This window comes from Diabrotica undecimpunctata, chromosome 9, assembly GCF_040954645.1.
Source record: "Diabrotica undecimpunctata isolate CICGRU chromosome 9, icDiaUnde3, whole genome shotgun sequence".
NCBI lineage: Eukaryota > Metazoa > Arthropoda > Insecta > Coleoptera > Chrysomelidae > Diabrotica > Diabrotica undecimpunctata.
Window position 1 is genome coordinate 31,596,005 of NC_092811.1, and position 18,228 is coordinate 31,614,232.

At 33.1% G+C, this 18,228-nt stretch overlaps 1 protein-coding gene across 4 annotated transcripts in view; it reads left to right on the plus strand.

Annotated features, from left to right (window-relative positions):
• Positions 1-18,228, plus strand: part of LOC140449771 (cardioacceleratory peptide receptor-like) — a 544,190-nt gene that overhangs the window by 471,179 nt on the left and 54,783 nt on the right. For all 4 annotated transcript variants that reach the window (XM_072543107.1, XM_072543104.1, XM_072543106.1 and 1 more), the window contains one exon: positions 15,288-15,383. In XM_072543107.1, the coding sequence (XP_072399208.1) occupies positions 15,288-15,383 (96 nt within the window). The remainder of the gene's footprint in view (positions 1-15,287; positions 15,384-18,228) is intronic.

Below are 18,228 nucleotides of genomic sequence, written 5' to 3' on the forward strand. Positions count from 1 at the left end.
GAAAATATATAATTAGTACGTATTTAACATCAGTGAAAATCTTCATATCCATATTTGCTTGACGATAAACAAAAACATTTAATTACCATTGACCTGTATCTCCGGCCGGTTTTTTTCTGGCGGCGGACAGGTTCGTCTTTAGGAATGTTTAAACATCAACGAATATGTCGCAAATCAATGAAATAAATTTACCAGGCAATTCTCAAATGGATAATTCTACACAAAGAAGTTACTCTACCGCACTAACACAACAAAAATTTCCGTCAAAACGGCAAGCTATCATTTTTAATTTCATTGAAGATGCGAAAATACAAGATTACCTCCTCCCCCTGGGAGAAATCATCCATCCAAAAAATATACTATTCTGCTCTAGATTATCAAACAGTAGAATATGTTTATATTTATCATCTGAAAATATCGTAGAAAAATTCATGAATGAAAATAACGGCATTATTGAAGTTAATAACCAGATTATACAAGCTCGATCATTCTCTCTAATGTTTGCCCATCCATTCCTCATGATGTATTAATTAAAGAACTTGAATCCATGGGGCTTTTTATTCTATCTACAATGTCCTTTTTAAAAATTGGTGCACCGTTACCCGAATTTAATCATATAATGACCATGATAGCCTTGATGATCGCCAACATCCGGACCGGATAAGGCACTGAAGAAGAATGAGCTTTAGGAGAAAAATCTTTATCAGCCCAACAGATCTCACAATTCCAGAATCGTTTTTAATTAATTACGATAATACTTCATATAGAATCTTTTTATCAAGCAGCAACCTAACGTGTTACAACTGTAAACAAAATGGGCATACGGTAACTAACTGCAAAAACCCTATCAATCCAAACCCAAATCCTACTTCTCCAACCACAGCAGAAGAAATCTCAACATGTAGCCCTCCAGAAATATCAACCATCACACCGACATCTACTTCAAGTCAAACAGACACCCCAACTACGGAAAATCAACTAAATATAAAACAAACTGCGAACGAAACAACTACCTTACATATGAAAATTGAATCTCCACAGAACAGATCAAAAAGAACTATTGACGATACCTTAAGTCCTTCTCCGCCTTCCAATGATACCACTAATAAACCGAAGTTTACCAGTCCAGCAGAAATACCATTTAATCCTAAGAAAAAACAAAATAAAGGTAAATCTCTAGAAGCATTCATAAACCAGCAGTCACCACCATTTTTTTTAAGCTATGTTCAGATAAAAGACCTATTCGACAACATAAAGAATTCACCCGATCCACTTACTACCGTTGAAAATTATACAAACAACTCTACAGCTCTCATCGATATGTTAAGCAAAATATATCCCTATACTCAAGACAGATCTACAAAGACAAGAAATACCAAATTAAGAAAAATTCTTCTAAAACACTTACAGATGCAAATCCCACACGACTTAGTATCCGATACAGACAGTGACTGCTCACAAACCAATCATTAAATAAATTTATTTAATAAAATAGAGTTCAATAAATTAATACAGTGGAATATCAACGGCTATTACAATAGGAGGTAATCTTTATTTGAATCCCATCACATAATGGTATTAGAGGTAATGAAGAAGCAGATAAGCCGTCAATTCAGCTGACTCTAGTACTGTGAAATACGTGATAGCTAGTGATGTTTCAAGTGTTATCAAATCGCGGATCCTAAGTGAGTGGCAAAACCGGTGGGAATTTTCAGTGTCCAATCTTCGGAATATTAAACCGGACATTAAACCATGGAGATATTTCCCCACTAAAAGAAGGGATCAAGTGACAATAACTCGTCTTAGATTAGGTCATACCAGTGCCACGCACAAGTTCTTAATTACTAAAGAATCCAAACCAAAATGTGAGCAATGTAACGCTAAACTCTCGGTGAAACATGTTGTAGACTGTCCAGTTTTCTCCACAGCACGAATCAATTATGGTATCTTAATAAACTTAGAGAAAGCACTTGGTGCAAATTGTTCATTCACAAATATCTTCAACTACTTAAAAGCTATTAATTTTGTTAATATATAATATATTTAATATTGTAAATCCGATTCTCGCTAATAACTTTCGGGTTGATGCGAATTTGTAAATAATAAAAAAAAATCTACTTTCAAATTCCATAATTTTGTACAAAACATACGAGACAAAAGCAATTTTTACCTTTACTGACAGGTTTTGTTGATAACAAAAATTAATCCTTTAAAAACAGGTAAGCAGATTTTCCATGATGGTATTTCAATGAAACAAATTGTTTTTATTGGTACTTAAGAGTACCTACAGTACTTGTTGTACTTAAAACTAATATCTTAAATATACCAATTTACATATTCCGGAAAATATCATTTAATTTGGATAGTTTTCAGCATTATTTGTGGGAGCCAGATGAGTTGTATTATATCATTTTCTTAACACCTTCACAACTAACCTCAATTATTAGTGTAACATACAAAATAATTTTTTATTCTGTAATTTGTACTAATCTTACTTATTGTAGCACCCTGATGACATAAATAAAGATTTCATTTCACTAATTGACTCGACAGCATAATTTCCAATATTAAAAATTCTTACAATTCAGTCCTCTCCTAGAAGTAGGTATTTCTACCAAACAAAAGTTAAGGTTATTTCTGAGCAACCATCCACTTTCCTTAATTCGTTGCTTAAAAAAATGAATACTAGTGACACTCCTTCTAACTTTCCACTCGTTAGACGTGAATATAATAGCAGCTGTTGTGCTGGATCGTATTTTCAATTTGAAAAATAGCCTGAAAATGAATTCGAGATACTTACAAGAATTAACTATTGTGTTTTAACAAGTTCCATTCAACGGTATACCTATACATAATTCAACCTCTGCAAAGAATATCGTTGTAACTGCTTTTAAGAAATTATATTCTTCAGTGGTAAAAAAATACCAATTTCTTTAATTTACCTTTTTATATGCATGGGACGTTTATCAGTGCAAATAAATAGGTAAGTAATTATATAAATGCTGAACCATTCTTTTAGAATTATGCCTACTATTTCTGATTAGAAGATTAGAAGCTTATTGAACTGTGATATTTACAGTTTTGATATAACAAGAATGTTTCATCGAATAATCTTGTAACTGCACTTAGGATATTCTTGTTACATTGGGTTTGAAGGTTTTACTTACATCCAGAACTTCATTTTGTTCCTAAATAACCAGAACTTCAATTCGTTCCTGATCAATGATTCTGGACAACACATTTAAATTCTTTGAAATTTAAAAAATCTTACTTTTTTTCTTTAAACATTTTGTTTAATGATTTTCAAAATTCTGTTGTCAAAATGTTTAATGATTACTTACTTAATTTTGATTTTGATTTTTAAATTGTATTATAACGGATTTAAAAAAAAAACAAAAAAAATAATCTAACTCCTGTGATTCCCGTGAAAAGTAAATGGACGTGAAGATGACCACGGTTTTAGTGACGTCAATCCTAGGGAGTACGAGCGATAACAACTAAATAATCGGATAAGCTAATATATATATATATATATATATATATATATATATATATATATATATATATATATATATATATATATATATTTTAAGTGGATTTTCTTGGGCTTAGGTTCATAAAAAAATTTGATTTGGTACTAAGGCATTTTCATATATTTATTCGACGTTTCGGCAGGAAATCCATGCCTTTTTCAAGCAGTAATATTGACTAAAAAAACATTTTATGACAGACATAATACGATTTAAAAGTTAAACTTTTGACTTACCAAGCATGCAAAAATTTGTTACTAAAAAGTAGACGTCACAATTAAAATAATATTAAAAACATAGGACATACCCACTAAGTCACTACATGTAAAATATATTTTAGATCTAATGTGTTGTTTATTGAAGTTAGTTTATCGTTTAAACAACCAGTTATTTTAACATCATAGGCGTTCTGAGATTGTCTTATTATGTGTTTTTAAATTAAGTTAAAATATATTTTGTTCAAATTTTTGACATCTTTTTTATCATTTATTGCATTATTATTTTTTTTTATTTGTATAGATTCTAGAAGCTCTCTCTTTTTCCTGTTGGGTTCACTTTTTAGGATCTTGGTTTTCTCAAAATCAAATTTATGTTTTTTTTCGTTTTCATGTTTTGTGAGGGCGGTTGAGTTTTTTTTTGTCATATTTGTGGGAACGTATTCTTGAGTTAAGTAGCTGACTGGTTTGTCCAATATAAACTCCATCACAATTCGAGCAGGGAATTTCATATACAACATGCGATCTTTTTAATAGAGGGGTTTTTGTTTTTAATCTTGTAAAATTCTTTTTCAAAAGATTGTGCCCTTTATGAGCAACCATAATATTATGTTTGGACAGAAGATTTGCAATTTGTTCTGATAATCCTTTTATATAGGGAAGAGACATATAGTTTTTCTTTACCGTGTTGGTTTCATTGTTATTATTGTTATTGTAAAATTTATGCAGTCGCGATTTGAAAGTGTTGTTGATAAGGTGGTGTGGGTATGAATTAAGTGTTAGTGCTGTTTTTGCTTTTTTAATGGCCTGAGGTCTATTAATAGGATCGGATAATCTAATAGCTCTATCGGCGAGTCCGATAACTACTGATTTCTTTTGAGACAGGGGATGATGAGAGTTGAAATTCAGATATCTCGATGACCAGGTTTTTTTGGTGTACCATGAAGTAGTTATAGTGCTGTTTTCTCTATGTAAGGTCAGGTCCAGAAAATTAATTTGATGATTTTTTTCAATTTCTAATGTAAATTTTAGTTTTTGGTGAAAGTTATTGAATTCATTTAGTAAAATATCCATTTTATCCTCTGGTGCTGCGCTCAAGCAGTCATCTATATAGCGATAGAAAAAAGGTATATCAAAATCTATTTTATTTAAAACAATTTCCTCTAGATGCTCTAAAACTAATTGAGCGATGGCAAAAAACTAAAATTTACATTAGAAATTGAAAAAAATCATCAAATTAATTTTCTGGACCTGACCTTACATAGAGAAAACAGCACTATAACTACTTCATGGTACACCAAAAAAACCTGGTCATCGAGATATCTGAATTTCAACTCTCATCATCCCCTGTCTCAAAAGAAATCAGTAGTTATCGGACTCGCCGATAGAGCTATTAGATTATCCGATCCTATTAATAGACCTCAGGCCATTAAAAAAGCAAAAACAGCACTAACACTTAATTCATACCCACACCACCTTATCGACAACACTTTCAAATCGCGACTGCATAAATTTTACAATAACAATAATAACAATGAAACCAACACGGTAAAGAAAAACTATATGTCTCTTCCCTATATAAAAGGATTATCAGAACAAATTGCAAATCTTCTGTCCAAACATAATATTATGGTTGCTCATAAAGGGCACAATCTTTTGAAAAAGAATTTTACAAGATTAAAAACAAAAACCCCTCTATTAAAAAGATCGCATGTTGTATATGAAATTCCCTGCTCGAATTGTGATGGAGTTTATATTGGACAAACCAGTCAGCTACTTAACTCAAGAATACGTTCCCACAAATATGACAAAAAAAACTCAACCGCCCTCACAAAACATGAAAACGAAAAAAAACATAAATTTGATTTTGAGAAAACCAAGATCCTAAAAAGTGAACCCAACAGGAAAAAGAGAGAGCTTCTAGAGTCTATACAAATAAAAAAAAATAATAATGCAATAAATGATAAAAAAGATGTCAAAAATTTGAACAAAATATATTTTAACTTAATTTAAAAACACATAATAAGACAATCTCAGAACGCCTATGATGTTAAAATAACTGGTTGTTTAAACGATAAACTAACTTCAATAAACAACACATTAGATCTAAAATATATTTTACATGTAGTGACTTAGTGGGTATGTCCTATGTTTTTAATATTATTTTAATTGTGACGTCTACTTTTTAGTAACAAATTTTTGCATGCTTGGTAAGTCAAAAGTTTAACTTTTAAATCGTATTATGTCTGTCATAAAATGTTTTTTTAGTCAATATTACTTCTTGAAAAAGGCATGGATTTCCTGCCGAAACGTCGAATAAATATATGAAAATGCCTTAGTACCAAATCAAATTTTTTTATGAACCTAAGCCCAAGAAAATCCACTAAAAAAATATATATTAAGGTTCAAGAACTAAACTCAAACTATATATATATATATATATATATATATATATATATATATATATATATATATATATATATATATATATATATATATATATGAAAAATTCAGATAGTTAACTAGTACTACGATGAATTAGTTAACTACTTATAATATAAATTCAATCAGCAACACAAAACAAAACACACGTACTCATAATAACAGAATAAATTAACCCTTTTAGTACTTGGCCTTTTTTTATTGTACTTTTCTTACCGCCGGCACATTTTGGATTATCTCTGCGCCGGATGACGTGTATGACCGTCACTGTAATAAAAGTTTAAAAAACAGTAACAAGGGAAATCATACAGTGAAAAAACTGTATTACATAAGAAAAACCAAAAATTTAAATGCTAAATACATAATAAAAAACTCTAAAAGGACTAAACTAAAAGGAAATAGAAATAAAAAGTTAACTTTCAAAAATCGGCTAATTGGTGATAAATCTTAAAACAGGACACTACACATAGCCCAACCTCACATTCTCTACACATATAGCTGCCTTCCTTTCTCTTCTTTGGTCCTGCCTTTGTCTGGAAGCAAACTCTGCATCTCCTAGTGGCGCTTTTCTTTCCCTCTTTATTTGGAACCAATTCCGGAAAATGCCGTTCTGTCAGTCTTGAATTCCCTTGATCAAAATGAACTGACTGTGCCTCAATTGCTGCATATATAAACAAACATTTTTATTAGAAACGTTGATTGCCAAACTTAGTGCTTTAAAATACCTTTCCAATAACTGCCGAATAACTTGTAAGTGGAACTTTGCAACTGGAACCTTTTCTGCATGTTGCGTTAAAAACATTGCGTGGGCATTTAGTAAGGTAACATCCAACGAATGAAAGAATAGCTTGACATACCATTTGATTGACTTACGAGTGCAATCAATACTACTAATCATCATGTCCGATCTGTCGACGGCACCCATATACTTGTTATACTCTACAACGCATAGAGGTTTATTTATGTTTTCCTTTGTAATTCTGCTTATCTTAGGAAGTGTTACAATTTAATTTTCGTACATTGTTGTCAGCATAACAACATCGCGGTGGTCTTTCCCTTTCAGGGCCAACATAGTATCGCTGCTTCTCTAGTCGACTTCACCAGTTTTTAGCTTCTTTTCAAACAATGGCATCTGTTTTCGGTTTTGTCATACCGTGTCGTAAGAGTTCGTTGTGTTTTGGAACAGATAATTTGACAGAGATGGACTGGTATAAAAGTTATCAGTAAACAACGAATGCCCTTTATTTAAATAAGGGCATAAACTTAATAGTTTAGCAACAATGGCTCCCGTAACACCCATATTCTGATTTTCTTGGCCTTGTATATTTGTTGCTTTACCTGCATATATTATGAAATCTAAAACGATGCCGATTTCGCAATCACAAAGAACGTATAATTTTATTCCAAACCGATGCCTTTTAGTTTTTATGTATTGTTTAAAACACAACCTTCCTTTGAACAAGACCATGCTCTCATCTATAACTAAATTCTGGTATGGATAAAAATGGTTCTGAAAGTTTATTTTTAATTTTTGCATTACGTGGTCAATTTTATGCAAACGATTATTTACTTGCACTTCCTCGTTATTACAAAAGTACAAATAACGGCGAATTAGAAAATATCTGTCTCTTGACATCCTTTCACGAAAAGTTGCCGTATACAATAAATTATCCTGATACTAGTACTCCTTCATTTCTAATTTCTTGACGCGTGACATCAACATAGTTAGTGCAAGAAAAACATACATTTCTGGAAGATTAACATTTTTCCACTTTTTAGCATTCTGTTGGGTAGCGTACCTGTTAGTTTCCATCACAATTATATTTACTATTTCTTCCGAGAACAGGCTCACAAAAAAATCTACTTCTTTTGACTCTGGAGTTAGGCTATTACTCTTCAAACCACTTTCACTTTGGTCAAATTCGTGTATTCGAGGAACAAATTCGTTCTTGGTCCAAATTAATTCCTGTTCGCTTCGCTGCAATATAGCTTCCACATCCTCTAGTTCCTCATTTTGTGTTACTTGTTTGGGCTCGTCGTTTTCGTCGATTGAAGAGACTTCAGAAATAACACTTTCACTTTCGGAATCAGGGTGGTATTCACTGCCGCTGTCCTGAAATGGCTCTTCTTCACTAAGGTACAAATTATCCTCATCCGTAGTGTTGAAAATGTGTCTAATGTCACGTTCGTCTTAGCCACAATAACTGGAATCTTGTTGCTTACGCTTTTGGCCACGTGTTGGCCTTTCAGAGGGATCGGCACGCTCTTCCGCCGACATTTCGAGTAAGACTAACACCAAACATTAGCAAATAAATGCAAGCATGATGCAGACAATCTGCCGCCGGTCGTCGTATATTTTCGGCATCGCCGAAATATTCCGCCGTCTGGCTATGAGGTCAACCTAACGTTGACTTAAAATTACGGCGATCGTCTGTGATGAAACGAAAGTTTCTGAAGGTGTCGCATCGATAAGGCAATAGGCCAATGGACACGATTAAACAATGTCGGATATATACGTCAGTCGGCCGGTGGGTACATTCTTTAACTGACGGATAAATCCGTCGGCCGTACTGAAAGGGTTAATAATAACGAATGTTTATTTTGTTGGAAACTAATATTGGCACATAAAACGAATATTTATTTTTAAAACAGGATAGCATCACCCTTAAATTTTATTGCTGCTTGAATTCGGTTATGCATTTACTCGACTAAGGATCTGCACTGTTCAGAGGTCAGTCCATTGCAAATCTGCTCTATTTTGGCTTTAACTTCGTTTAATGTCCATTGTGAGCTATTCGTTAGTGTCTATTTATGAGTACACTTTTAATTTGTTACCTATAATTTAATTAGGGTAGGGGGTAGATACTCTGTTACGTTCCCGGTAGAAGATAGATCTACTTCAGGGATGCGACCCTGCCCACGTAAGCCATAATTATCTACCAATCTCCTGGTACCTAGAAGAAATTATATGCTATACCTATTCTACCATCTAATTACCAAAGTTTCCCTTTCCATATCTTACTCTGATGTCGGGCAGCGACATTATCAGTACCAAGATAGAGCGTAAAGGAAATGATCCTGGATCGGTCTATTATTGGATACTACAAGTTTTAAATTAACCGAACGATTACCGGTGTAAGAAATCCCCACTTGTTGGTCAATAGCTACGGGTGGAAGAACCGACACGTGGTAGGGAACTTCCATTGCCCTAGAGCTGAGAAATTAACTCCGAAGGCGGAAGAGCTAAATTAGTCAACGGCACTGAGAAGTGGAAAGTCACGGGATGACTACCACATTAACCCTTTGAGACCCTGTGTACATGTGTATGTACATAGCTTTTATTGTTTTGTTAAATACCAACTACTCGCTTATTTATACCGAAATAGCATTCAGTCACTCAAATATACATTTACGATCCACATTTTTAACTTCTGCTTCCATCTAGTGGTTAACAGGTAAAGTTGTCAGCGATTTTGTTGTAAAGTGTCAGCTGTTTAGTTGGTAACCGATACTGCTAGTTTTATTTTACGAGAAACTGTTATCTTTTGTGAAACGAAATCGATCCAACTTTTTAAGTGTGATTTATAAGGTAAGTAGTTTTTTATAAAGTACAAAACATTGCCATAAAAACGATAGTTTTGAAATAAACAAACATTTTTTAGATGCACATGAGCATGTACAAGTGGTCTGAAAGCATATTTCTGATTGTACATCTGTATGTACATATGGTCTAAACTTGGGTTTTAACTTAGTATTGTTGATTGCAGATAACATGGATTACAAAAGAAAAAAATATGATTTCGACAACCCAAAACATCTCCAAGAGTTAATTGACCTGATAGAGGACGGTACCGTATCAGAAATAGACAATTTGGAAGTTCCCGGAGGAGAGAGTTCTGACGAGGAGGATGGAATTCTGGATAACTGTGAGAATAAATCTATTATAAGACCAGGGGTTGATGCTTTGACCAGACGTGACACTGAGACACTGGAAGAAGGTGATGGTAGCGAAAATGATAATGAGGAGTTAGGGAGAACTTATGATTCAGACGACGAATATATACCAGATGAAGTTGCAGGTTACTCGGGTACAAAAAAATTAGGAAGTAAAGTATGTTTCTCAGAAAAGGATTGTTCTAAAAAACCAAAACAAAGAGAAATTAAAACAAAAAAGAGAATCGTAGAGTGGACTAAGGCATCGATAGAGACTCCTACATTTACATGGCATCCTACTTCCCCAAATACAAGTCTTACAGAGCCACTGTACCCAATTCAGTATTTTTCGAAGTATATTTCAAATGATTTGTTTGAAAATATAGCAACATTTACAAATGTATATGCCTTACAGAACGGAAAAAATTTTAGACCAACTAATGAGAGAGAAATTAAAATTTTATTTGCACTTCATATAATGATTGAAAATTTAAACAAATTTCCCAAAATTAGGATGTACTGGGAAAGAAGCCTTGGTATTAGAATGTTCCTAGATAACATGTAGAGGGACAGATTTTTCCAGCTTAGAACATGTTTACATCTAGTGAACAATTTGGAAAGACCAGCAGGTGATATAGATAAATTTTATAAGGTTCGTCCTATCATCGACGCTGTCAGAAAGAGATGTTTACAGCTTGAACTTGAGGAAGTACTTAGTGTTGACGAGCAAATGATTCCTTACACAGGAAAACTTTCGGTAAAACAATATGTGAAGGGGAAGCCCTGTCCTTGGGGAATAAAATTATTCGTCTTGTGCGGAAAAAGTGGTCAGGCTTTTGATTTTGTTTTTTATCAGGGTAAATCTACAGAACTGAATGCAGATAATAAAACAAAACATGGATTAGGGGCATCTATCGTTCTTCAACTAGCCGAAAGAATTTCCACCAGTGAAGGCCACAAATTATATTATGACAATTATTTCTCATCCTATGAACTACTTGAAATATTATTGGCCAAAAAAATATATGCTGGAGGGACTATTCGAATAGATAGATTTTATAAACCTCCTGTGTTACCAGACAATGAAATGCTGAAACTACCGAGAGGTTCCGTAGATGAAGTCGTCAATAAAGAAAAAAATGTGGTGCTAGTCAAATGGTTAGATACAAAGATTGTGAAATTAGCCTCCAATTATGTTGGTGCAGGTAATTTAGAAATAGTTAGAAGATGGGACAAAAAAGGCTCTTGTTACGTAGATGTTAACCGACCTGAAATTGCCAAAGATTATAATTATGGAATGGGCGGAGTTGATCAAATGGACCAGATGATTAATTATTATCGAATATTTATTAGATCGCGAAAGTGGACATTACGTGTTATTATGCACATGATAGACTTCGCTCTCACCAACAGCTGGCTGGAATACAGGAAGGACTGCGACAAATGTAATACAACTAATAAGGATCGAATGAAATTTCTAGACTTCAGAGTCAGAGTTGCCGAAAGCCTAATAAATATGGGCAATTCAGTAAGTAGAAAACGAGGAAGACCAGCATCTTCATCTCCTAAGCCTTCTATTTCAACATTTAAAAGACGAGGAGAGACGAGACCATTTTTGGAAATACAAACGGACAATTTTGGTCACATACCGCAGTTCGATTCTAAGAAGGAGGTTACTAGGTGTAAAAACACAGATTGTAATGTACGTAGTCATGTGTTCTGTACAAAATGTAAAATACATCTGTGTTTAATTAAGGCTAGAAACTGTTTTGCAGCTTTTCATGAACAATAAATATGTAATAATAATTACTTTGTAGTAAATATATTTTTAGTGTTGAGTTTATATTTAAGACCATATGTACATACATATGTACAATAAAATTTTTTTTTTTAAAGCGTACACGTTTTTTTCATTTTATCTTACTAATTGAAGACTTTTGAAATATAAAAACACATAAGATTTTTTTTTGAAAATAAAAAAGTCAGGTCTCAAAGGGTTAAACATGAAATAAGTTTAATACATTATCTTGACATTTTTTTGAAATAACTACTCTATTTTCTAATAGGATGCAATTTTGTTTCATTTACAATTTGTTTCTACGTTTAAAGTATGATTTCAAGGATTCATCACTCACTCCCCTGGGCCAACCCAAACGAAATAAAATCTTTTACTTATAATAACAACAAATCCTTGTTTGTTTAATTCGGAATATGATAATCATTTAAAGGTATTTAGTCTACCAAGCTAAAAGAATACAAACACTCTGTAATTTTTGTATTTTCACCACATGGTAATCGTGATAAACCATTGGCGTTATTAATTGTTGTCACTTTTTTGTACTGAATATCGTATTGATAACCCAACATTGTGATTCTTGCAGCCGCTGAAATTGGAATTCCTTTATTTTTGCCAAAGATAAATTGTAATGGATGATGATCCGTAATTAGCGTACATTTGCGACCATAAAGATATTGATTAATTTTATGACTTAATACCCAACAAACACCATAACTATTTTCATCACATGTAACATAAATTGGAATAGACGGATCGTAATGTGTAATGATACTTTTAGATGTTAACCACTTCTTACTTTCTTGAAATACTTTATCGCATTCAGGTGATCATTGATAAAATCAATATTATTTTGAAACAGTTCATATACTGGTTTAAATTTGAAAGACAACATCGGAATAAACTTTCCGTAGTAATTTAGCAAACCTAAATATGACTTTATTTCAGTGAATTTTTTTGGGTTGCAGCTGAATTAATTGCTACGATCTTTTCTTCAGTAGGATGTATTCCCTTGGCATCTATGATATGACCCAAAAATTCTACTTTCGTTTCGAAAAACTTACACTTATTTACATTAATTTTTACATCATAGTCATGTAAACGTTTCAATACTTTTCTGACATTCCATTACAATCTATAAGCGACTCACAATATACTAAAATATCATCTAGGTAACATTTAGTATTTTGCAACCCTGCCAAAATACTGTCCATCACCAACTGAAAAATAACTGGTGCTGAGCTGATACCATATGTTAGTCTAGTGAAGGCAAACAAGCCTATATGGGTGTTTATTACTAAAATTTTTTGTGTATTTTTACTGACCTTTAGTTGCTGATAAACACCTTTTAAATCTAGAACATTAAAATTTTTATGTCCGCTTAGACATGTGAATATTTTCTGGTAGTGGTAAAGTGCAATGATCACTATCTAAGACTTTGTATAATGTTTTTTAAAATCTACACAAATCCTTAGTTCTTCAGATGCTTTTTTTGGAACTACTACTATAGGACTGGCCCAATTACTATAACTGACTTTTTGTGAAATTCCTAACTCCACTAGTTTATTTAATTCCCATTCGACTTTATCTTTTAGGGTAAAAGGTAATTCTGAATGACCAACTTGAGACAAACAGTTCTCCCCACCTCAACTTATTTCATTAGAGACTATAAAGTGTAAACGCTTGCCAAAAATAGATCACTTGAGAAAGGCAATCAGCCGAAACAGCTGTAGTGATAAGAGTTTAAAATAAATTTTGTGGAAGTTTTGAAAACAAAGTTTTCAGTGTTTTATTGTTACATAAAAGGCATTCCATAGGCTCTATGAATAATGGGTTATGCATTTTCTTTTAAATTTAAATCAATTTCAAAATGTTTAATGAATGAATTACTATTCTCATCAAAACCAGATCTAAATTCGTTTTTTATTTCGGTTATATTACTTGAAATTTTAAGCCAATTCCAGCTGACCAACAAATTTACTCTGTGAAAAGTTAACTTTTTGTCTCCAATTAGGATGTAAAACATTTTACCAATTTATTCCCAACAGAGGAGGTAAAATTATGATTATTTTCTAAAATGACAATAGGTAATTTTACAAGATTGTTTTTATATTTTATTATTAAATCAGTTTTTCCCATAATTTTTACTCCCTGGCCAGTTAATACTTTTAAAAAATACGTAACTGAATAAATATTTAAGACTGATAAACACTTCTTAAAATTCTGTATATGGATTACTATACGACAAGCACCAGTATCAAGGTCAAATAAAATTGAGTTACCTTCCACCTCTAATACTATTTTCCCTTTAGTTGAATTTTCAGGTTCTAATGAAGACAAGAATCCCAGAAATATTGAATTTTCTTCCTTCACTTCATCTTGTATATCCCCTACTTCTAACAACATAACTTTCGAACGACAGACAGTACTTTCTTACAACTAAAACATTGCCATGCCTTGGTTGGACATTTTGATGAATCATGTTTTTTACCACATCTAAAGCACGACTTATATTGGACATAACTTCTACCAGCTGGATGACCACTATCATTTTTAATTGTGCTTCCATCTTTCTGAATATTATTTTATCTAATATTTCTTCAATTGCAGCTACTTTTTCCGGTTCCATCCTTCTAACTTGAGCTTCTGTATGGTCTATTGACAATGCTATCTCATAAGCTCTTTTAAAGGAAATATCATCCGTTGCCGGGAGTTTACGTTTTATTGTGACTGATCGTATACCACCAGTCTGTCTCTGAGAGATTGTAAAATTGTAAAATTGTGTTGTAAAATTTATACCTTTCAGCGATAACTAACCGCTTTGAACTATAATGTTCAGTCAAAACTCTTTTTAACTCCTCTAATGTTTTTGAACTTGTTAGTTCTAGCTAATAGGTCTTTTAATACACTGTAAACTTCTCCAACAATTAGAGTAGTGAATAATGAAATTTCCTTGTCTTCTTCCACTACATTACATAAAAACAATTGCTCAAGTCTCTCTAGATAAGACGTGACATCACTTTTAGCAGTATCGAATTGTTCAATGGCCCAAATTAACGATATTTTTAGACTTTTACATAGATTTTGTCTATGACTTGTCGCCCAATATGTAGTGTATTTAATGAAGCACAGACTAACCAAACATAACTATTTATTTACTTAACATATGTCTAATGTTCCCTCGGTCTTTCCACTAAAACCACCACCCATCCTGTTCCGATGCAGGATTAATATATAACACATAACAGTCAAGCTATAAAGGGAAAAGATAATGCAGACCATGGATTTGTTACTAGTCCAGTGTTTGTATTATCAATATATTATATATTATGTTATCCAATTATATTATAATATATGTTTATTTTATTACAGGGAAACGAGCAAGAATGTTGATAGTACTGGCATGGATGTTCAGCATCATATTTTCACTGCCAGTGATATTTTTGTTTGAAGAAACTCCGATCGAAGGTATGTGAGTTTAAATTAATTTAATATAAGGTATGAACTCGATAACAACAAAATAAAAACATTTAAGTGCATAAAAACGGTTGATTTAAAATTTTTAACAAATTTTGACTGTAAATAGCTTTTTTAATTATAGCCTCAGTTTGATAATTTTTTAAAACTTGAAAGAAAACCATTTCAGATTATTTCACAATACCTTAGTTTCTAAGGAAAATCAAGTTTATACTTACTGTATACGTTATACATTGTTTTTTATTAATTTTTGATATCTTCATTCGCTTCGAAGTTATAAATTACAACGAAGAACAGAGAATTTATTGCATTTATACACTTTATTATTATTATTATACTATTATACACATTATACACTTATCAACCCCTAATCCGGAATACATCAATTTGAAATTTTGAACTATTATTAGAAGTATGTGTTCGTCACATTGAAGTTGAAAGAACAAAAATGATCCTCGAAAAGAAAAGTGGAAGGTGGCTGTTCCCAGAAGATATAACACTTTACAAAGAAAATATTAAGACCAGTTTGGATACACACGACTTAGAGAATATCAGCATCAATGAAATGAACAATAATATTACTCAAATATTGAAAGAAGCTGAAAAGAAATACTGTCCTCGTCCTGAAAATAATAACAAAAAATTAAGCCACAACACAAAACATCTTCTAAAGGAAAGAAGAAAACTTAGGGAAAATCAGGATCATAACCAAAATGAACTAAGAATTTTGAATAAGAAAATTAAAAAGGAAGTTAGAAAAGATCTGAGACGATACAATACGATGGAAATAACTAGAGTAATAGAAGAAAACAAAAGCTTGAAAGTACTCAGACAGAGCATGTCCATTGGAAGAAAAAACGTCCACAAATTAAGAAATGAACAGGGGCAAATCATTGAGGATAGAGTTCAAATTATGAACACGATAGAGATTTTTTATAGACAACTATACAAAGAACAGCAATGTAACCGGAGTGGATCATTACCAAAGATAATCAATCAGGGATCTGAAATTTTACCGGACGTAACACCCAATGAAGTTCGAAGGCCAGTGCACGAAATGAAAAACAATAAGTCCCCCGGAGGCGATGAAATAGTGGCAGATGCCTTAAAAGTGGCTGGAAAAAGATTATGGCAGGTCCTCGCCAAACTATTCACTAGATGTTTGCAGGAAGCAATAACACCAACCCAGTGGTATAACGCAGAAATTATCATACTTCATAAAAAAGGGGATGCTACCGACCTCAGGAATAACAGCCCATAACTCTACTTTCACATATTTATAAACTATTTACAAAAATAATTACGAAACGACTAGAAAATAAATTGGAATTTTTTCAGCCCATAGAACAGGCGGGTTTTAGAAAAGGCTATGGAACAAACGATCACCTACTGGTAATAAAAAATCTTATAGAAAAATGCACTGAATATAATAAACCACTAGCTTTAATATTTGTCGACTATGAAAAGGCATTCGACACCGTAAATCAACAAAAAATGTTGGAAGCCTTGACAGAATGCCGAATTGACTATCGGTATATAAATATTATTAAACACATATACCAAAACGCAACAGCCAGTGTTAGAGTGGGTGATCGTCAAACCCAGAAATTCCCGATACAACGTGGAGTACGCCCGGGGGACACCATATCGCCGAAACTGTTCACTACGCTTTTGGAATATATATGTAAAAGGGCAAAACTGACCGACAAGGGCATAAACATAAACGGAGAAAAGCTTAGCCATCTAAGGTTTGCAGATGATATTGTACTAATAGCTGATAGGATAGATGAGGCCAAAGAACTTTTAAATCAGCTCTACCTTTCCTTGCTAGAAGGGGGATTGAAAATAAATATATCTAAAACCCAGATGATGACAAATCTTGTAGTCAGCGAAGATATATGCGTAGGAACAAGATCCATAGACCAGGTAATGGCCTATAAATACCTAGGTCATGAGATTCGCATAGGAAAAGATAACCAAACCGTTGAGCTTCTCCGTCGTATAAGACTGACTTGGGCAGCCTTCGGCAAGCTGAACCATATTTTCAAATCGTCTGATGTACCAATATGCCTTAAAAGAAAAACGTTTAATCAGTGTGTTTTGCCAGTGTTAACTTACGGTGCGGAAACTTTGACCATGACAAGGAGAACAGTTCAAAAGATCCGTGTGTGTCAAAGGGCGATGGAGCGTGCTATGTTGGGCGTTTCACTACGAGACAAGATCCCAAATCGCCAGCTACGACAAAGAACAGGAGTGGCTGATGCAGTAGAGAGAGTAGCAACACTAAAATGGAACTAGGCAGGTCACGTGGCTCGAATGACAGATAATAGATGGACAAAGCGGATACTGGAATGGAGACCAAGAGATGATGCCTACCGAAGCAGAGGTCGTCCACCAACACGTTGGACTGACGATCTAAGACGTTGTCATAGGAATTGGATGCAAGAGGCACAAGATCGAAATAGATGGAAAATTATGAGGGAGATCTATGTCCAGCAGTGGATAAGCGAAGATTGAATGATGTGATGTGATGATGTTCGTCAGACACGAATCTGAAAAATTAGAAATTCTGAGGTTTAGTTGTCTAATTTTGTTATAGTCCATTCTTTCACGGTTTTTGCTCAGGATTTTAAAGAACCGCGTCGATTGACATTAAATTTGAAGTGCGCATATAAAACATATCAAAGAAATAATGTCCATGTGCGCTTTTACTCCAGGGGTAAGCGCCACACCTTCTCGGTGGTGAAAATATTTAACGTTTAAATAACTCCCGAAGTCGATAGACAATTCAATTTATAGCAAAAAATGTTATACAGACTTCTGGGCAAACTAATAT